Source organism: Mercenaria mercenaria, chromosome 19 (assembly GCF_021730395.1).
Source record: "Mercenaria mercenaria strain notata chromosome 19, MADL_Memer_1, whole genome shotgun sequence".
NCBI classification, from domain to species: Eukaryota; Metazoa; Mollusca; class Bivalvia; order Venerida; family Veneridae; genus Mercenaria; species Mercenaria mercenaria.
In genome coordinates, this window is record NC_069379.1 from 34,185,535 (window position 1) to 34,201,121 (window position 15,587).

At 39.2% G+C, this 15,587-nt stretch overlaps 1 protein-coding gene across 6 annotated transcripts in view; it reads left to right on the forward strand.

Annotated features, from left to right (window-relative positions):
- The window catches only part of LOC123541687 (uncharacterized), a 91,059-nt gene that overhangs the window by 56,077 nt on the left and 19,395 nt on the right, over nt 1–15,587 (forward strand). For 5 of the 6 annotated variants that reach the window (XM_053531815.1, XM_045327373.2, XM_045327372.2 and 2 more), the window contains 2 exons: nt 8,259–8,438; nt 9,067–14,180. The exons of the other annotated variant lie outside the window; for it this stretch is intronic. In XM_053531815.1, coding sequence (XP_053387790.1) covers nt 8,259–8,438; nt 9,067–9,314 — 428 coding nt within the window. In that variant the 3' untranslated portion in view covers nt 9,315–14,180. Of the gene's footprint in view, nt 1–8,258; nt 8,439–9,066; nt 14,181–15,587 lie in introns of those variants that run through there. 6 annotated transcript variants of the gene reach the window in all.

Sequence of the window (15,587 nt, forward strand, 5' to 3'; positions counted from 1 at the left end):
TTGATCATAGCAAGTGTGAGGCTCTTCCGAATGCCTTCATTCTCTTGCTTCCCGCGGTCAAGACGAGGAACAGCAAGTCTCACAGTCACTGAGGACAGATCATTCGATAGTGGGGTTATAATGTCTACACTACCTAGGGGAGTCGTTGGTATGCTCAGCTCAGTTTTGAACTCTCGGTTGAGTTTCTTTGCCTCATGTACGAAGCTGCTACGTTTGAGCCGATTCTTTGTGTAGCCATCTAGCTTGGCTTTCATGGCATGCAACTGAACTTCTCTGCTTGAAGCAGAACCTTTGCATGTCTTCTGTCTTGTAGCGGCTGTGTGCCTATTAGCTTCTCCATGAAGGAGATTGGTGTAGACTTTGTAGCACCTGTCATGGTCCGCAATGCTTGGTTCTGAACCTTGTCTAAAGCCTGTTGGTTAGTTTTGGCAGTAGCGGACCAGGCAGTTGACCTATACTCTAAATGGGACCTCAATGTTCCCTGATATACTGTCTTGCGTATTTGCTCATTTGCTTCCCACGTTGTTCCAGTAAGTTTTCGCATCATTGCAAGCTTCCTACGGGCCTTCCCTTCTGCTTGACTAATGTGGGGCTTCCAGGTTAGCCGTTTGTCAAAGGACACTCCGAGGTATTTTGCCTCGTCTGCTTCAATCAGCGAAGTATTTCCCATCTTGATTTACCCACCCTCTGCTTTGACGACAGGGAGAAAAGTGTGGTGGACGATTTCCCTGTATTGATCGATACACACCAATCTTCAGCCCAAGCTGAAAGCTTGTTGATGGCTTCTTGCATCCTGTATGTGGCTGTAGTGGCATGTTCTTCCTTACACCATAACACCAGATCGTCAGCATAGAGAGCAACCTTAACTCCTTTCGGTAGTTCAAACACCAGATCATTGATGAAAAGCAAGAAGAGTGTAGGGGATAAGACTGCGCCTTGTGGGGCACCATGACGCAACAGGAACTTCCTACTGTTGGCATGTTCTAAACTGACTCTTGCTCTCCTGTTGTGGAGGTATGACTTAATCCACCTCAGTATGTGACCTCCTACTCCAGTCCTCATCAGCCTGACGAGGAGTTTATCAGTCTAGACTTTGTCAAACGCCCTCTGCAGACCAATCCATGCTGTAAGCACGACTTTCTGCTCTTGGAAGGCGTCCTCTATCTCCTGCGATAGGTAAGTGGTCTGGTCCTCAGTGGAGCGGAATTGTCTAAAGCCAGATGGTCGCTACCTCCTAGTTGTTCATTGACTTCCCGCTTGACATGTCCATGTATGTCATCAGTACATAAAGCAAGATCAGGGGTTGATGTTGTTCGCCAGCTTCTGGAGTAAAAGGTTGGGGGATCATCTTGCTTGTTGATGAGGTTTAGCTTGTTATCATTTTGCCAGGTCTCCACTTCCTCTCCACGTTTATCCAGGTGGTCATATCCCCAGCTTTGTGAGTGACTGTTAAAGTCTCCTACAATGATGAACCTGGTTTCATCAGTTGTAACCTTGTCAAGGGACAGAGCTTTGTCACTTGGAGAGTATATGTTCACAAGTTTCAAATTAAACTCGTTCTTTCTGAGGCTCAGAACTTGGAACTCAGATTCATCCATATGCATGTTAGTCTGGACAGCGCTGCTGTTGTTACTGACCAATGTCATAATGCCTCCTTTTCGTCTGCCAATTCTGTCACAGCGAAAACACTGGTATTTCCTGACTTTGAAGGATTTCTCCGGCTGTAAGTGAGTTTCATGAATGCAACAGACATTGATGTCTTTCTCATGGAGGATATGCCCAAGTTCAGCTTTCTTGTTGAAGACACCCTCCGCATTTTAATGCATCAGCCTGAACGGTTGATGCGGATTGGTTCTTCGCCTTGTTATGTTCTTTCTCCTCTTTGCATGTTGTGGATTGAAGGAGGGACCTCCAGTACCTGTGGGTGGACTCTGTCGAGGCTCAGAGCCCGGCACTGAATCCCCCTGGAGGGACCTCAGAGATTCAGCACCACATTGTTGAATACCAGATGGCTGTGTAGTCATAGCGATATTGCATAGTGCTGTGGTTCGTTAAGAGAGTGCCAATGGCCAAGCACCTCTGTCTTCAACTCTCTAGGTTTCTTTCGGGGTTACCTCACCCTTAGTTCTGAATTCAAACCCTATCCTGGGAACACAGGAGCTATTTGTCTCATAGCTGGAGGTCTGTTCATAGGCACCAGGGCGTGTCCACACACCGGTGGGCCTGGCATGCAACATGTCTGGAGGCAGACCGCCTCCGAGTCCCCTGCAGTTCTGCCTGAGGTCGCAACGTGCTCAGTTACCGTGTGGCGCCAACTCGGAGGCACTGCAAAAGGGCTTGTCTGCAGAGAGGCTATGTACCGGCAGGGAAGACTTACGCACTCGGCTCCTTTTTCACCAGAATGCTAGCCAGCGGTGGAGGCTGAAAGCGGAAGGTGAAAAGTACACAACACACAGCACACCACACATGACGCATGAGCAGACCAATGCCACACCTCTAACTAACTCACCCGCTATATTTCAAAGACGTTTGGAAAAATGCATGGGGGGACCTGCACCTTAGAGAATGCCTTATTTTGCCTTTGATTTTTTTCTAGTTCTTTTGAAGAGTATTTTCACCGTCTCCAGTCTGTATTTGCGAGACTTTCTCAGCATGGTCTCAAGCTAAAATCCTCCAAGTGTGAATTTTTAAGATCTCTAGTGTTTATCTAGGTCATGTAGCCCCATGTGGTTCTGGGACAATCTGTGTATGAAAAGAATTGGAACCACTGCCTTATCCTTGCATGATCGTAAAAGACGTATGCCGTCACTTGTTGGCACACACCTACTAATCTGAAAGAATTACGGCAGTTCCTTGGTTTTGCTGGGTTCTACAGAAGGTATGTGGAACACTATGCGAAAATAACTGCACCTTTGAGTGAACTCCTTAAAGGACATCCTACTAATGGCCAAGCCGGCAAATGCAATTAAAGGTTCCAAGAAAAGCAAAATCATACTGGTAATCTCAGGTGGATCTCAGGGGAGATCACAGGATAGAGCCTTCAAAATGATCAAATAGAAACTTACCCAGTTGTTGCATATGCAAACTATGACCAGCCGTTCATTTTGAGAACTGACGCTTTAGGTATCGGATTTGGAGCGGTCCTTCATCCGGATGGTGTGGAGCATGTGTTTTCATATGCTAGTCGCAGTTTGAAAACTTCTGAAACAAGATATCCAGCTCATAAATTAGAGTTTCTTGCATTGAAATGAGCAGTCACTGATACGTTCGATGACTACCTTTATGGGAACAAGTTTGTAGTCACTACTGATAATAACTCATTAATCTATGTGAATACCACAGCAAAGTTAGATGCAAGGTTAAGTGTGGAAAGTAGATCCCTCGGAAGCATCGAGAACAAGGCAAAATCGCAGACTCGGTTTGATTGAGTCTGTTCATGAGCAGTAATGAAAAATGCAACACTGCCCACGCCCCGTAGCACCGGCTTAAGCAGTATTCAATCTTCAGATCTAAAAGATTTTTGTTTGTTTTGGGTTAAACGCCGTTTTTCAACAGTATTTCAGTCATGTAACGGCGGGCAGTTAACCTAACCAGTGTTCCTGGATTCTGTACCAGTACAAACATGTTCTCCGCAAGTAACTGCCAACTTCCCCAGATCAGAGGTTGAGGACTAATGATTTTAGACACAATGTCGTTTATCAAATAGTCACGGAGAACATGCGCCCCGCCCGAGGATCGAACTCGCGACCCCGCGATCCGTAGACCGACGCTCTTACCTACTGAGCTAAGCGGGTCTCAAATCTAAAAGAGTTGAAATCAATGATCCCGACGGACCAGAAAATTTAACAACACTAAGACGAAGTCGGGACGACTTTTTACGGCCGCCACAGAGAACTTAACACCCGCTGTTGTGAAGTAAATAAAATCTTGAACGTAGATCCTTCGGAAGCACCGAGAACAAGGCAAACAGTGAAAATTGCAGACTAGGTTTGATTGAATCTGGTCGTACGTAGTAATGGAAAATGCAACACTGCCCACGCTCCCTAGCATCGGCTTAAGCAGTATTCAATCTTCAAATCTAAATGAGTTGAAATCAATGATCCCGCTGGACCAGAAAATATAACAATACTGAGAAGAAGTGAGGGCGACTTTTTACAAAGGCTGATAAACTCAGTGTGGATGCAGATGGTCTCAGCAGGAGGCCCCATATTTCACCAGAGATGGTCAAAGCTATTGCTCTAGCAGATTATATCTCATCGCCTCTGGTAGAATATGGATCAGCTGACCTTTGTCCGGATTAAGCCGAAGAGTTCAATCCTAACCCACATTCACTACATTCTATTGATTGGACCGTAGACAAAGCTCATGATACTTTATTAGCCAGAGTCCGTGACATCGTAAGAAGTGGTTATCGCCCCAGGGAGGAAACACTCCGTAAAGAACCGCTAGAAGTACGTACAGGAACACTTCAGGGAACTGAATCGTCTAATCATAGACGACGATTTTTTGTACAGAACCACCTCTCACGATGGTCTTCAAATTAAGCAAAGAGTCCTGCCTGAGTGCTATAGGTAGAAAGCTCTTAATGGGGTCCATGGTGATGTGGGTTATCAAGGCAAAGACAAGACACTTTGGCTAGCTAGACAGAGGTTCTACTGGCCCGGACTAGAGAAAGATATAGAGTCAAGAGTTCGGAACTGTCAGCGTTGTATTTTCAGGAAGCGCCAGCCCAATATTTACGAACTTATACCTATACAAACAATGAGTCTCATGGAGCTAGTTTGCATGGACTTCCTGTCCCTCGAACGGTCTAAGGGTGGGTTTGAGCATGTGCCGATAATAACAGACCATTTTACCAGGTATGCTCAAGCTGTACCCTGCCGAAATGAAACAGCTCAGACCACAGCCAAGGCACTATATGAACACTTTATAAAAGCTATTTATTCCCTGAAAGACTTCACAGTGACCAGGGCCGAAACTTTGAAAGTAATGTCATACATGAGCTTTGCAAACTAGCTGGTGTTGCTAAATCTAGAACAACACTATACTATCTCATGGGCCATGGATCAGGAGAAAGGTTCAACCAAACATTACTGAAAATGCTTACAACCTTAAGTACTGGCCAGAAATCAGGTCGGAAAGCATTCATTTGCCCCATTGTGCAAGCATACAATGCGACAAAAAGTGATGCTACGGGATATTCTCCCTACTTCTTAATGTTTGGCTGGCATCCAAGGATCAAACCGAGCCTGCAACATTTTCGTTTTTGTCTTGTTGATAGACCTGTGAAGTTTCCACTTTTCTCTATTTTGCCATTGATGCTTATGTAGGCACTGACCTGGGAAATGAAGGTTGTTCAAAACCAACGGGTTATGTCAAAAAGCTGGACAATAGGCAGCAGTTAGCCTATCGGTTGTCTGCAGAGCATGCCAGTAAACAGGCGAAACAAAGAGCTTATGATAGAAAGGCTGGGGCTTCCAAAGTGGAAGTGAATGATAGAGTGTTGGGAAAAAAGGTCCATTTTAGGGCCGCGAAAAGCTAGCCGACTGCTGGGAGTCAGTTCCCTATATAGTCCGGGGGATCCCAAATGCGGACGTCCCAGTTTATACTGTTTCCCGTAAAGATGGCGAAGCTGTAGTGAGGATCCTTCACATGAACCTCCTCCCATTTAATACACTTCCCCTATGCTGCCCCCCCCCCCCCACAACCCTTATACCTAAAAGGGAAAATGCCCCAGCTAAGCCTGACTCTAGGGTGATTTCAAGTTCACCCGCAAGCCCATCAGAGACGTCAAATTCAGATCCGGCTCAGAGCCCTACATCATACCACAGCGACGAACAAACTATCAGCACAGAACGGTACTTAGGCAAGGCCGACCGAGAACCATGCCTAAACCTAATTTATCACGTCAAGAGTCAGTTGGTTCCCTTTCACAGGAAACCAATTTATCTGATACTTTGCAAATTGCAAGAGGACTGTCTCAGACAGATACTGAAAGTTCCTATTCGATAGCTGACTGTTTGAGTAACCCGGCATTTGCGCCCTCTTCACCAGTTTCTTTCCCGGAAACAACACAGAAAGTTAGCCAAATGGAGCCGGAAAGCAGATTAACTTTTTATGAAACCCCGCGGAAAGTTCAAGCTTCCCCGAGACCTTTTTCCCGACGGTCTTCGGGACCTTCGACCCCCCCCCCCCCCTCCCCTTGACAGATTAAGAGAATTGATTTCTTCTATCCATCTTGACCCATTCCCACCTGACAAGATTATATTTGTTCGAATTTAATAATATTTGTCCTTATTTTAATTTCTGTCCTGTGTTATATGCACTTATGTTTGTGTGTGTGCGTGCGTATTGTTGTAACTTGTTGTCTACAGTGATGTCTTCAATGTTTTCAATGTAGGAAACTCAAAACTGTTTATGTTTCTTATTACTAAAAAGCCTCAACTATACCTCGAGTGTTTAACTACGTATGAATATTCTCAAATATCAGAAATATCAGTTCTTTTCTCATAGAACTTTGCCATATCTTCACTTCGAAACATTATTTATTTTATTTTATTAACCCACCATCATCAGGTAGATGGTGGGCTATTCAAATCACCCTGCGTTCGTGGTCCGTCCTCTTTCTGTCCGTCCGTCCTTCCTTCCGTCCCTCCGTTAACAATTTCTCGTTATCGCATCTCCTCAGAAACTATTGGGAGGATTTGACCAAATTTTGTCAGAATGATGTATTGGTACCCTAGTTGTGTCCCCCAGAATATCAGACTGGTTCAAAAAAATTTGAATGAGTTATGGCCCTTTGTTTATTTTTATAGTTTACATAGGTTTATATAAGGAAAAAACTTCTTGTCCAAAACCGCAGAGGCTAGGGCTTTGATATTTAGTATGTAGCATTATCTAATGGTCCTCTACCAAGATTATTCAAATTATTCCCCTGGGGTCAAATATGGTCCTGCCCCGGGGGTCACATGGTTCATATAGACTTATATAAGGAAAAACTTTTAAAATCTTCTTGTCCATAACCTACAACATTCAAATTTGGACCGCATGTATATTTTTGAGTGGCAAGATAAACCTTGACATGAGTTGACCTTGATCTTGAGCTTGTGACCTACTTTCACATTTCTGTAGCTACAGCCTTTATATTTGACCACATGCATAGTTTTTTTGTACCGAAAAAATCTTTGCCCTTGCCATTGACCTAATGACATACCTTCACATTTTTGAAGGTACAGGCTTCAAATTTAGACCACATGCATACTTTTGTGTTCCGAAATAAAATTTGACCTTGATTTTGATCTAGTGACCTACTTTCACATTTCTCAAGCTACAGTCTTCGAATTTGGACCACATGCACAGTTTTGTGTACCGAAATAAACTTTGATCTTGAGATTGACCTAATGACCTTCTTTCACATTTCTGAAGCTACAGGCTTCAAATTTGGTCCACATACATATTTTTGTGTTCTGAATGGAAATTTGACATTGATTTTGTCTCGTATCTACTTTCACATTTCTCAAGCTACAGCCTCAAAATTAGAAACACATACACAGTTTTGTGTCCCGAAATGAACTTTGACCTTGAAATTGATCTAGTGACCTACTTTTACATTTCTCAAGCTGCAGCTTTCAAATTTTGACCACATGCATGAACCACATGCACAGTGTTGTGTACCGAAATGAATTTTGACCTTGATTTTGACCTTGAGCTAGTCTTGATTTTGTTTGTTTTGGGTTTAACGCCGTTTTTCAACAGTATTTCAGTCATGTAACGGCGGGCAGTTAACCTAACCAGTGTTCCTGGATTCTGTACCAGTACAAACCTGTTCTCCGCAAGTAACTGCCAACTTCCCCACATGAATCAGAGGTGGAGGACTAATGATTTCAGACACAATGTCGTTTATCAAATAGTCACGGAGAACATACGTAGAGCTAGTCTTGAAATTTGGAACATTCATATTTGGATCATTGGTGGGCGCCAAGATAAATCTGTGATTTCTTGTCTACTGTCCAGTTATTTATGATATTGCATTTGATAAATTGTATACGTGTGTTAATTATTGTGAAATTTGGATAATTAATGCCCTATTTCTGTCCTCAGAAAAAAACAAGCCCGACGACAGATTCTGCGCGAGAAATTAATGACAACGATTTTAATGGAATAGATGTACTATTTTCGTATACTACTCTCTTGGTTTCTTAATTTTAATTTATTAATGATTTATTCACAAAAAAGTTTATTGATTAATTTTGTTACAGAATACTGGGATATAGAAAGTGGATGTTTATGTGCCCTTGAGATATCTTCTGTTGTACTGATGGGTTTGCTAATGATTGCTGGCTTTGGAGTCTGCTGTAGAACTTGCTGTCGCGGTATAACTGTCGAGTCTTGTAAAGTTTGCTATATGTGTATCCTATCTCTGATGAGTCTTATACCAGGTATGTAAAATATACTTTTGTTTTATGATATATGTAATTCGCTGATATACATTTGTGCAAAGAGTAAGAAGGAACTACGGTACCATTTGAATTACACTGTCCTTTTTGAATTTAAGAAAATTAAAACATCTGGGATAAAAGCCTTTAAGGTATATTCTTTGCATGAAAAGATGTATTGTGCAAACCGTTAGTGAAATAATAACCTCTAACGCCATTGTCAATTTCAAACTTGGATTTCAAAGCTTCAGTTAATGGCACCTCTAGCGTGACATAACTGTAAGGGGAGGTCACTGCTTAGGAGATTGAAGTACATGTGTATTTTATATACTTACTGCTTCAGATTTCACCGATTTAGAACTTATTTTCAGTTATGACATTCAAAAGTTTACGTTCAATAACGTATTTCTCTGATGCTATTTCGGCATTCTCTAGCTTCAAATGTTGTTCAAATGAACAATCGGCCGGAGAGAGCCGAAATCGCTCACGGAGAATTTGTAATCGTACGGAAATTACCAAATATCATTACAAATTTACTCCTTTAAAGACACCCAATGCACGGATTTACTCCTTTAAAACACCCAATGGGCATCATACATTAAAATAGTTTATTTTCTGTTTTCTTTTTCAGGCATTTTAAACTTGTGCTGTTCTTTTGTTACTGTCAAAGTCGTCTCCGAACACAAAGAAGGACAGTTTACGTTCGGATTTTCTTTTTATACGTACACAGTTATTGGAGGTGCCACATTAGTGATTTCGCTTGCCTCTGTATGTGGATACATATGTGTAAAGACGTTTGAGCTAAGGGAAGATTATGAGACTCAGATAGGCAGTGACGACGGCGATCGTGAAGGAGCCTCTCTTCTGAGTACTAATTAGGTGTAGGAATATACAGTAGACATGCAACGCCAACTCTCAGCAGGGATTACCTCCCCTAGCGCAACATTAACTATAGTGAGGGAGATAACTGCATAGGAGACTGCCAAAAGAATGAATAATGGCTTAAAAGGTATAAAGCGAAATCATGTGTTTAAAATGCTACAAACATATCATGCATAAACAGCACTGTTTGATAAACAATTATATGTTAATATGTACAAAACTGATGTATTAACACAATCGTACTCTCAATTAGACTGTGTAGTGACTAACTGTTTTGAATTGTTTCGTAAATTCGATTCTAACACAACCTGATTCATTTTCCCATAAAACAAAAGCTGAAAATTGTTTGTTATTATACAAACAATGACGTCACGATTATTACATCATAGAGTCAAATGGTATAACGGTGCACTGGAAAAGAAACAACAGAAAACAGGCAAATATTTGATGGATATCGTCAAAGATGTTCTCAAAATCCTTTGTAACGTGTTAGAATCGAGATGATATATCTCATTTTGCATTTTTATCTCGAATAAAATCATTGTTTGGAGTTCAGATGCGTATAATTATATTAATCTCGTGATATGATATAGATCTATTCGCATCTGAACTCCAGTGGTTTCATTCAATGACAAATCACAAAATGAGATGTATTTTTTCTTAATTAAAATAAATGCAATGAATGATGTTTTGTATTTCACAAGTTACACCCCTACATCAATCAAGGGATGCTAGACCAAGCTAATGTTTCTGTTATTGCCTATTTCGTTGAAAATTCGGATGTCCCGCATGTCGTGAAATTCAGTGTTTCGTAACCTGAGTTTGTTACAGCATTAAATTGTAACGGCTTATTGTGAGAGATTTGTATGATTACAACCCTCTTATTTGAAGCAAACTCTTGCAAATCTGAATACGTTCAGTTCGGTGTAGGTTTGGGGATGGGGGAGGGGGCTACTTGGGGAAATATCCAGCTAATAGTAGTAACTGACATTCTAAATGGAATGGTAAAATCGTCTCTTTGTTTTAAATAGGGACATATAAATGTAACATAAGTGCTGATGTATGAACAATCAGGCCGCTTAAGCTATGAAATAAACATAGAAACTATACTGTTTTATTTATAATTATTTCGTGAAAGAACACTCCAGATCAGTTTAAAACATATTTTTTCTTTACGTATCTGAGGACATCTTGACATAGAGGTCAATGCTTGTGGTTTAATATATCACATGCTAAATGTGAGTCATATTGGAAATCCCTTCTTTCGACTTTAGATTAACTGGTTATTTTAATGCCCCCGAAGGGAGTCGTATAGTTTTCAACTGTCCGTCCGTTCGTTCGTCACAACGTTAACTTTTTGCATGAAGGCATTTTACTCGCGGACCACTGCACCCAGGACCTTTAAACTTCACGTGCTGATAGTACTAATTGAGTGCACGACCCCTACTGACTTTGGGGTCAGCACGTTAAAGGTCAAGGTCACAGGGGCCAATGTTAACTTTTTGCATGAAGGCATTTTACTCCCGAACCACTGCACCCAGGACCTTCAGACTTCACGTGCTTATAGTACTTATTGAGTACACGACCCCTACTGACTTTGGGGTCACCAGATCAAAGATCAAGGCGCTGCGGGGGCATTTGTCACCATTAGTAAAAGCTTTTGTTTATTTTGAAAGTGTAAAACTATATGGGCAGATTAAAAGGAAATTATATAATTGGGTCTACAATTTAAGTTTGATTATTGAACGGGCACTGATTGTAGAATGTGCAGTTTTAAACATGCTGAAATTGTAACGATATGAGCCGTGCCATGAGGAAACCAACATAGTGGCTTTGCGACCAGCATGGATCCAGACCTGCCTGCGCATCCGCGCAGTCTGGTCAGGATCCATGCTGTTCGCTTTCAAAGCATATTGCAGTTAGAGAAACCATTAGCGAACAGCATGGATCCTGACCAGACTGCGCGGATGCGCAGGCTGGTCTGGATCCATACTGCTCGCAAAGACACTATGTTGGTTTTCTCATGGCGCGGCTCATAACATAGTATATACTCTCCGCCTACACTCAGTTCGTTTCTAAAGTGCTAAATGACTAAGCGGCTTAATTTGGCAGGGGGCGGAGGAGGGTGAGGACAGTCTAGATCCCAAGTGTTTGTGGAGATATCAGAACATTTTAGTAATTTGAACCTCTAAACCGTTGATGGACCACAAACGTACCCGTAGCTGTTCTTAGTCATGTCTTAAAATAGGGTTAACAGATATTATGACTATAGATCGTCAAATATGCATGCGTTTTCAGTAGAATATTTGATATAGGGACACCCGCAAAATGTATCGCTTATTTTGAAAAAGAGTATGTAAATTATTTTCAAACCATCAGTGAACAAACACACGAGCTTTAAATGTATATATATTCAATACCCATATGTTATTAAAATATTTTATCTTTACTGTAGAAAAACCTCATCAAACGTATTTAACCTGTACTAACTATATGACATTAGTTGTTTATGGAGGACTGTATTCATAATTAAATGTCATACAGTAGCAGATTTTTGGTAAAAAGTAAATCTTCATGTTTTAGTGGGAGTGCACATTTATACTGCGCTCGGCTATACAGGTATCACACTCGGTGGACGGACATTTTGGGCAAGTACGTTTTGGCGTAGGATGTTTTGGCCAGGCAGATTTCTGGATAGGATGTTTTCACCAAAAATAAATTGTGGTTCCAGAATATGCAAAATATGGTATGGAGATTATACTAAAGAATGTTATAGTATAACTGAACAAATTAAAATGATAATAAACCAACTCATGTTATTTTAATTTTATTTTTTAAAATCTTTTTTTTTACATGTATATATACTTTTGTTATCATGAAAAAAATGCTAAATAATTTATTTGAATTCAATGTTTTTATAATGGTTGCAACGAACTAATTAATAATTGCAATTTCCTTCTCCAGTTTTCTGTAATTATTTGTTAAATTATTTTTCTTAAAATGATGTCTAACAACCCCAATAATCAATTATACTATAACATATTAATATCCAGACCATATTTTGCATGCTATGGAAATAAAATGATAATTTTGGCCTAAACATCCTACCCCAAATATTTGCCTGGCCAAAACATTCTAGGCCAAAAATCCTAGGCAAAAACGTACAGGCCAAAACATCCGCTGGCCAAAACGTCATACATTCCTCACAGAATAATCATTCCTGCTTCCAACCAAATCACGTGACGGTGGTAAAACCATGTGATCTGAAATTGGCTCTTAGCAACGCCTGGTCAATCTAAATAACTTTTACGAACAAAATGGAAGTATTCGGGGTATTCAAGTGATTCGTCAAATTCTATGACTAATGCTCAAAATACTGTCAAATAATTCGATTGTTAACATTTTAGCAGGTTACGTCGCAACATCATAAAAGAAGTACTTTAGTATCAGTAGTTTACTTATTACATTTTTTTTTTGCTCGCATTACACGCAAAATATATAATATCTAATTACAGAGATTTAAAGTTTGTACAAATATAACTCGGCTGAAATTCAGCCCAATTTATGTTACTAGTTCTAATTAACACTGTGTTAGAGGGTGTACTATCTTAAACCCAATGCATTGTATATTTACATTATACAATATATATAACAATAATGTTAACATGAAATTTTGGTCTAGTATACCTTTAAATGGAACCTTAAAGTTTCCTTGAAGAATGTTTAAGTGATCACGTGACAAAAAGGTAGAAATTGGCTGTTGAAATCACTGCAAGAGCGTTTCAAAATTTTCTTGACTAGGCAACATATAATTAAAGGCAAAGAAAGTCTCCTATGTAAGTGAACTCTCCCCTCCCCCACTTCCCTTAATGCCAGACATCATAATCCCCAATAAACAGGATTCTGTCTAGTCCAGTCTGATAAGGGTCCATAACACCCCAGTAGACTTGACATGTAGTCCATGTCAGAGGATCATAAATTTTATTGATATGTACAGATAATTGGTTATTTTCTGTGTTTTTCATTTTAATGATTGAAATGCAGCTTATTCTCAGAATATTGTATACACAAAGTTATCTTAGTTGATTGTCCTGACCAATTCAATTAACTCTTACAGCAAAGCAATTCTCACCATTTATAAGAAAACTCTCACCTTTTTTTAAATAAAAAATAAAATACAATGTGTACATGTAATGATTGAAAACTATATGAGAAAAGTATTTTTTTATTCATTTATGATGATATTTTTTATAAGTAAAATAAATAAAACCAGAAAAAATAACTATTGCAACTGAAAGGTGCCTGAATGCATTTTCTTTTATCTTTAATAAAAAATCAAGCAATAATTAGATATTATTGTAAAAAAAAAACTTTATTTATTAAAAAGATACGCTGTTGTATCTGATCACTTTGTTTGTTTAGCCCTAATTTAATCAGGCTTTCTAAATTCGTTAAAAATGTGAGAACTGGTTTGCTATAAACTTTAAGGTGAAAATGATCACCTGCAATGTATATACTGCACAGTAGCTATACAGTAGCTTATTATGATAAACAGAAGCAAGTCTATCAATGGTCCAGTCTTTTATATGACCCTTATCGCCAATACGCAGACCTTATCATCCCCACAGGCCACATACCTGACATACCAGAATCAGTGTCTTTAACATAAAAAATTATGTTTAAAACATTTCTGCTAATTTTTTACTTACATACTACTTTGTATTCAATTTAATACTTTTGATAAAAAATTTATTTTTGTATACGGTTCATAATTCCTTTTTGTTAGGATTAGATTGTTTTCACGTTGTTTTTGTTATAGTGAAAGACATGTATACATATAGAAATAAATACTTGATATCGTCATTACTTTTTTGTTAATTTCCTATTATCAAAATACATGTTAAACTTTGAGTATATGAAGAAATATAAATTTGTGTTCTCCACCTGTGGATGAAAAGCCATAAATGTAAAAAGAAATTGATAAATAAATTTGCTGATACTACGAATATGAGAAAAATGAAAAAGCAAATGTGTATAGTTTTCCCTAAAGTGTTTCCACACCTTAACACTCTGTCTTTCCAAAAAAAAAAAAAAAAAAATAATAATTGAAAAAAAAAATAAAATAAAATAATTGAAAATTATATCAACACTTGCATTTGGCAGTTGACCCGACAATGTCCGTACGACTGCGTATCCACTGTAAGTGATTTCGTTTTTCTCCGGCCAAACCGGAAACAACTGGAGAATACCGGAATCGCATATAGAGAGTACGTAAACGAACGGAAATTGTCGATTGTCATTACGGATTCATTCTTAATGACATCGATCTTTATACAAAAAAGAACACAAAACCAACAGGAATAGATACTCCCCAACATGACACCCTCCAGCAGTGTATTTATGCATGTGTAAATGGTTTACTTTTACACACCAATATGTATCTGAAGTAAACTTGGAGTACTTACTTAGATATAAACTAGTAATAGCAATGTCATTTTCAAGTATACAGCGACCATAGCAGTACTTAGGGACAAACAAACAAGTAAACAGACATGTAGCAAATGAAGAGTCAGTGAACAAACTGTAAGAACTGAACGACATCATCGAATCAGAGAATAGTCAATACTGCTGTTAATCATGAAGACTAAGAGCTGACAGATAGCGAACGACTTAAATAGGCTAATGCTGCTGAGAGAAAGCGGGGAAATGGAAATGGGATAATGTAGTTGAGATGGAAGGAGATCTGTAAAAATGTAATTAAAGAGGGAAAAAAACTCCTGGCTGTTGGTTTAAGGATTTATACAATATTTGATCAAAACGCCAAGCAGTACATGACATGTCACACATAAACAGAGTAAACGGCAACCATTTTAACTCAGTAGGATCTAGCCATATATCAAGTGGTTAGGAAAACCTTGCCAATGGCGTAAACTTGTATTTTACATGTAATGTGAAACAAAAAGCCATGCCCAAACCTTAGGTTGATAGCTCTAAAATGTCAAATTTGGATTTAAAATCTTCGGCGTTACATCGATTTCTAGGGTATATGAAACCAAATTGCATAAACACCGATAAATGTTCACTATCGGTGCATTAGTACAATGCTTCTAGAAAAGCTTCCACTTGTTTTGTTGAATTTATTTCATAGAGTATAGGTATTTCCAATTACGAAAACCCCTCTATAAATGCTTCCGGCTGTTCTGAACAATTTGTATCAGGAAAAATATGTATATCCAGTCACAAACAAAATAAACCTTGAAAACTTCCATT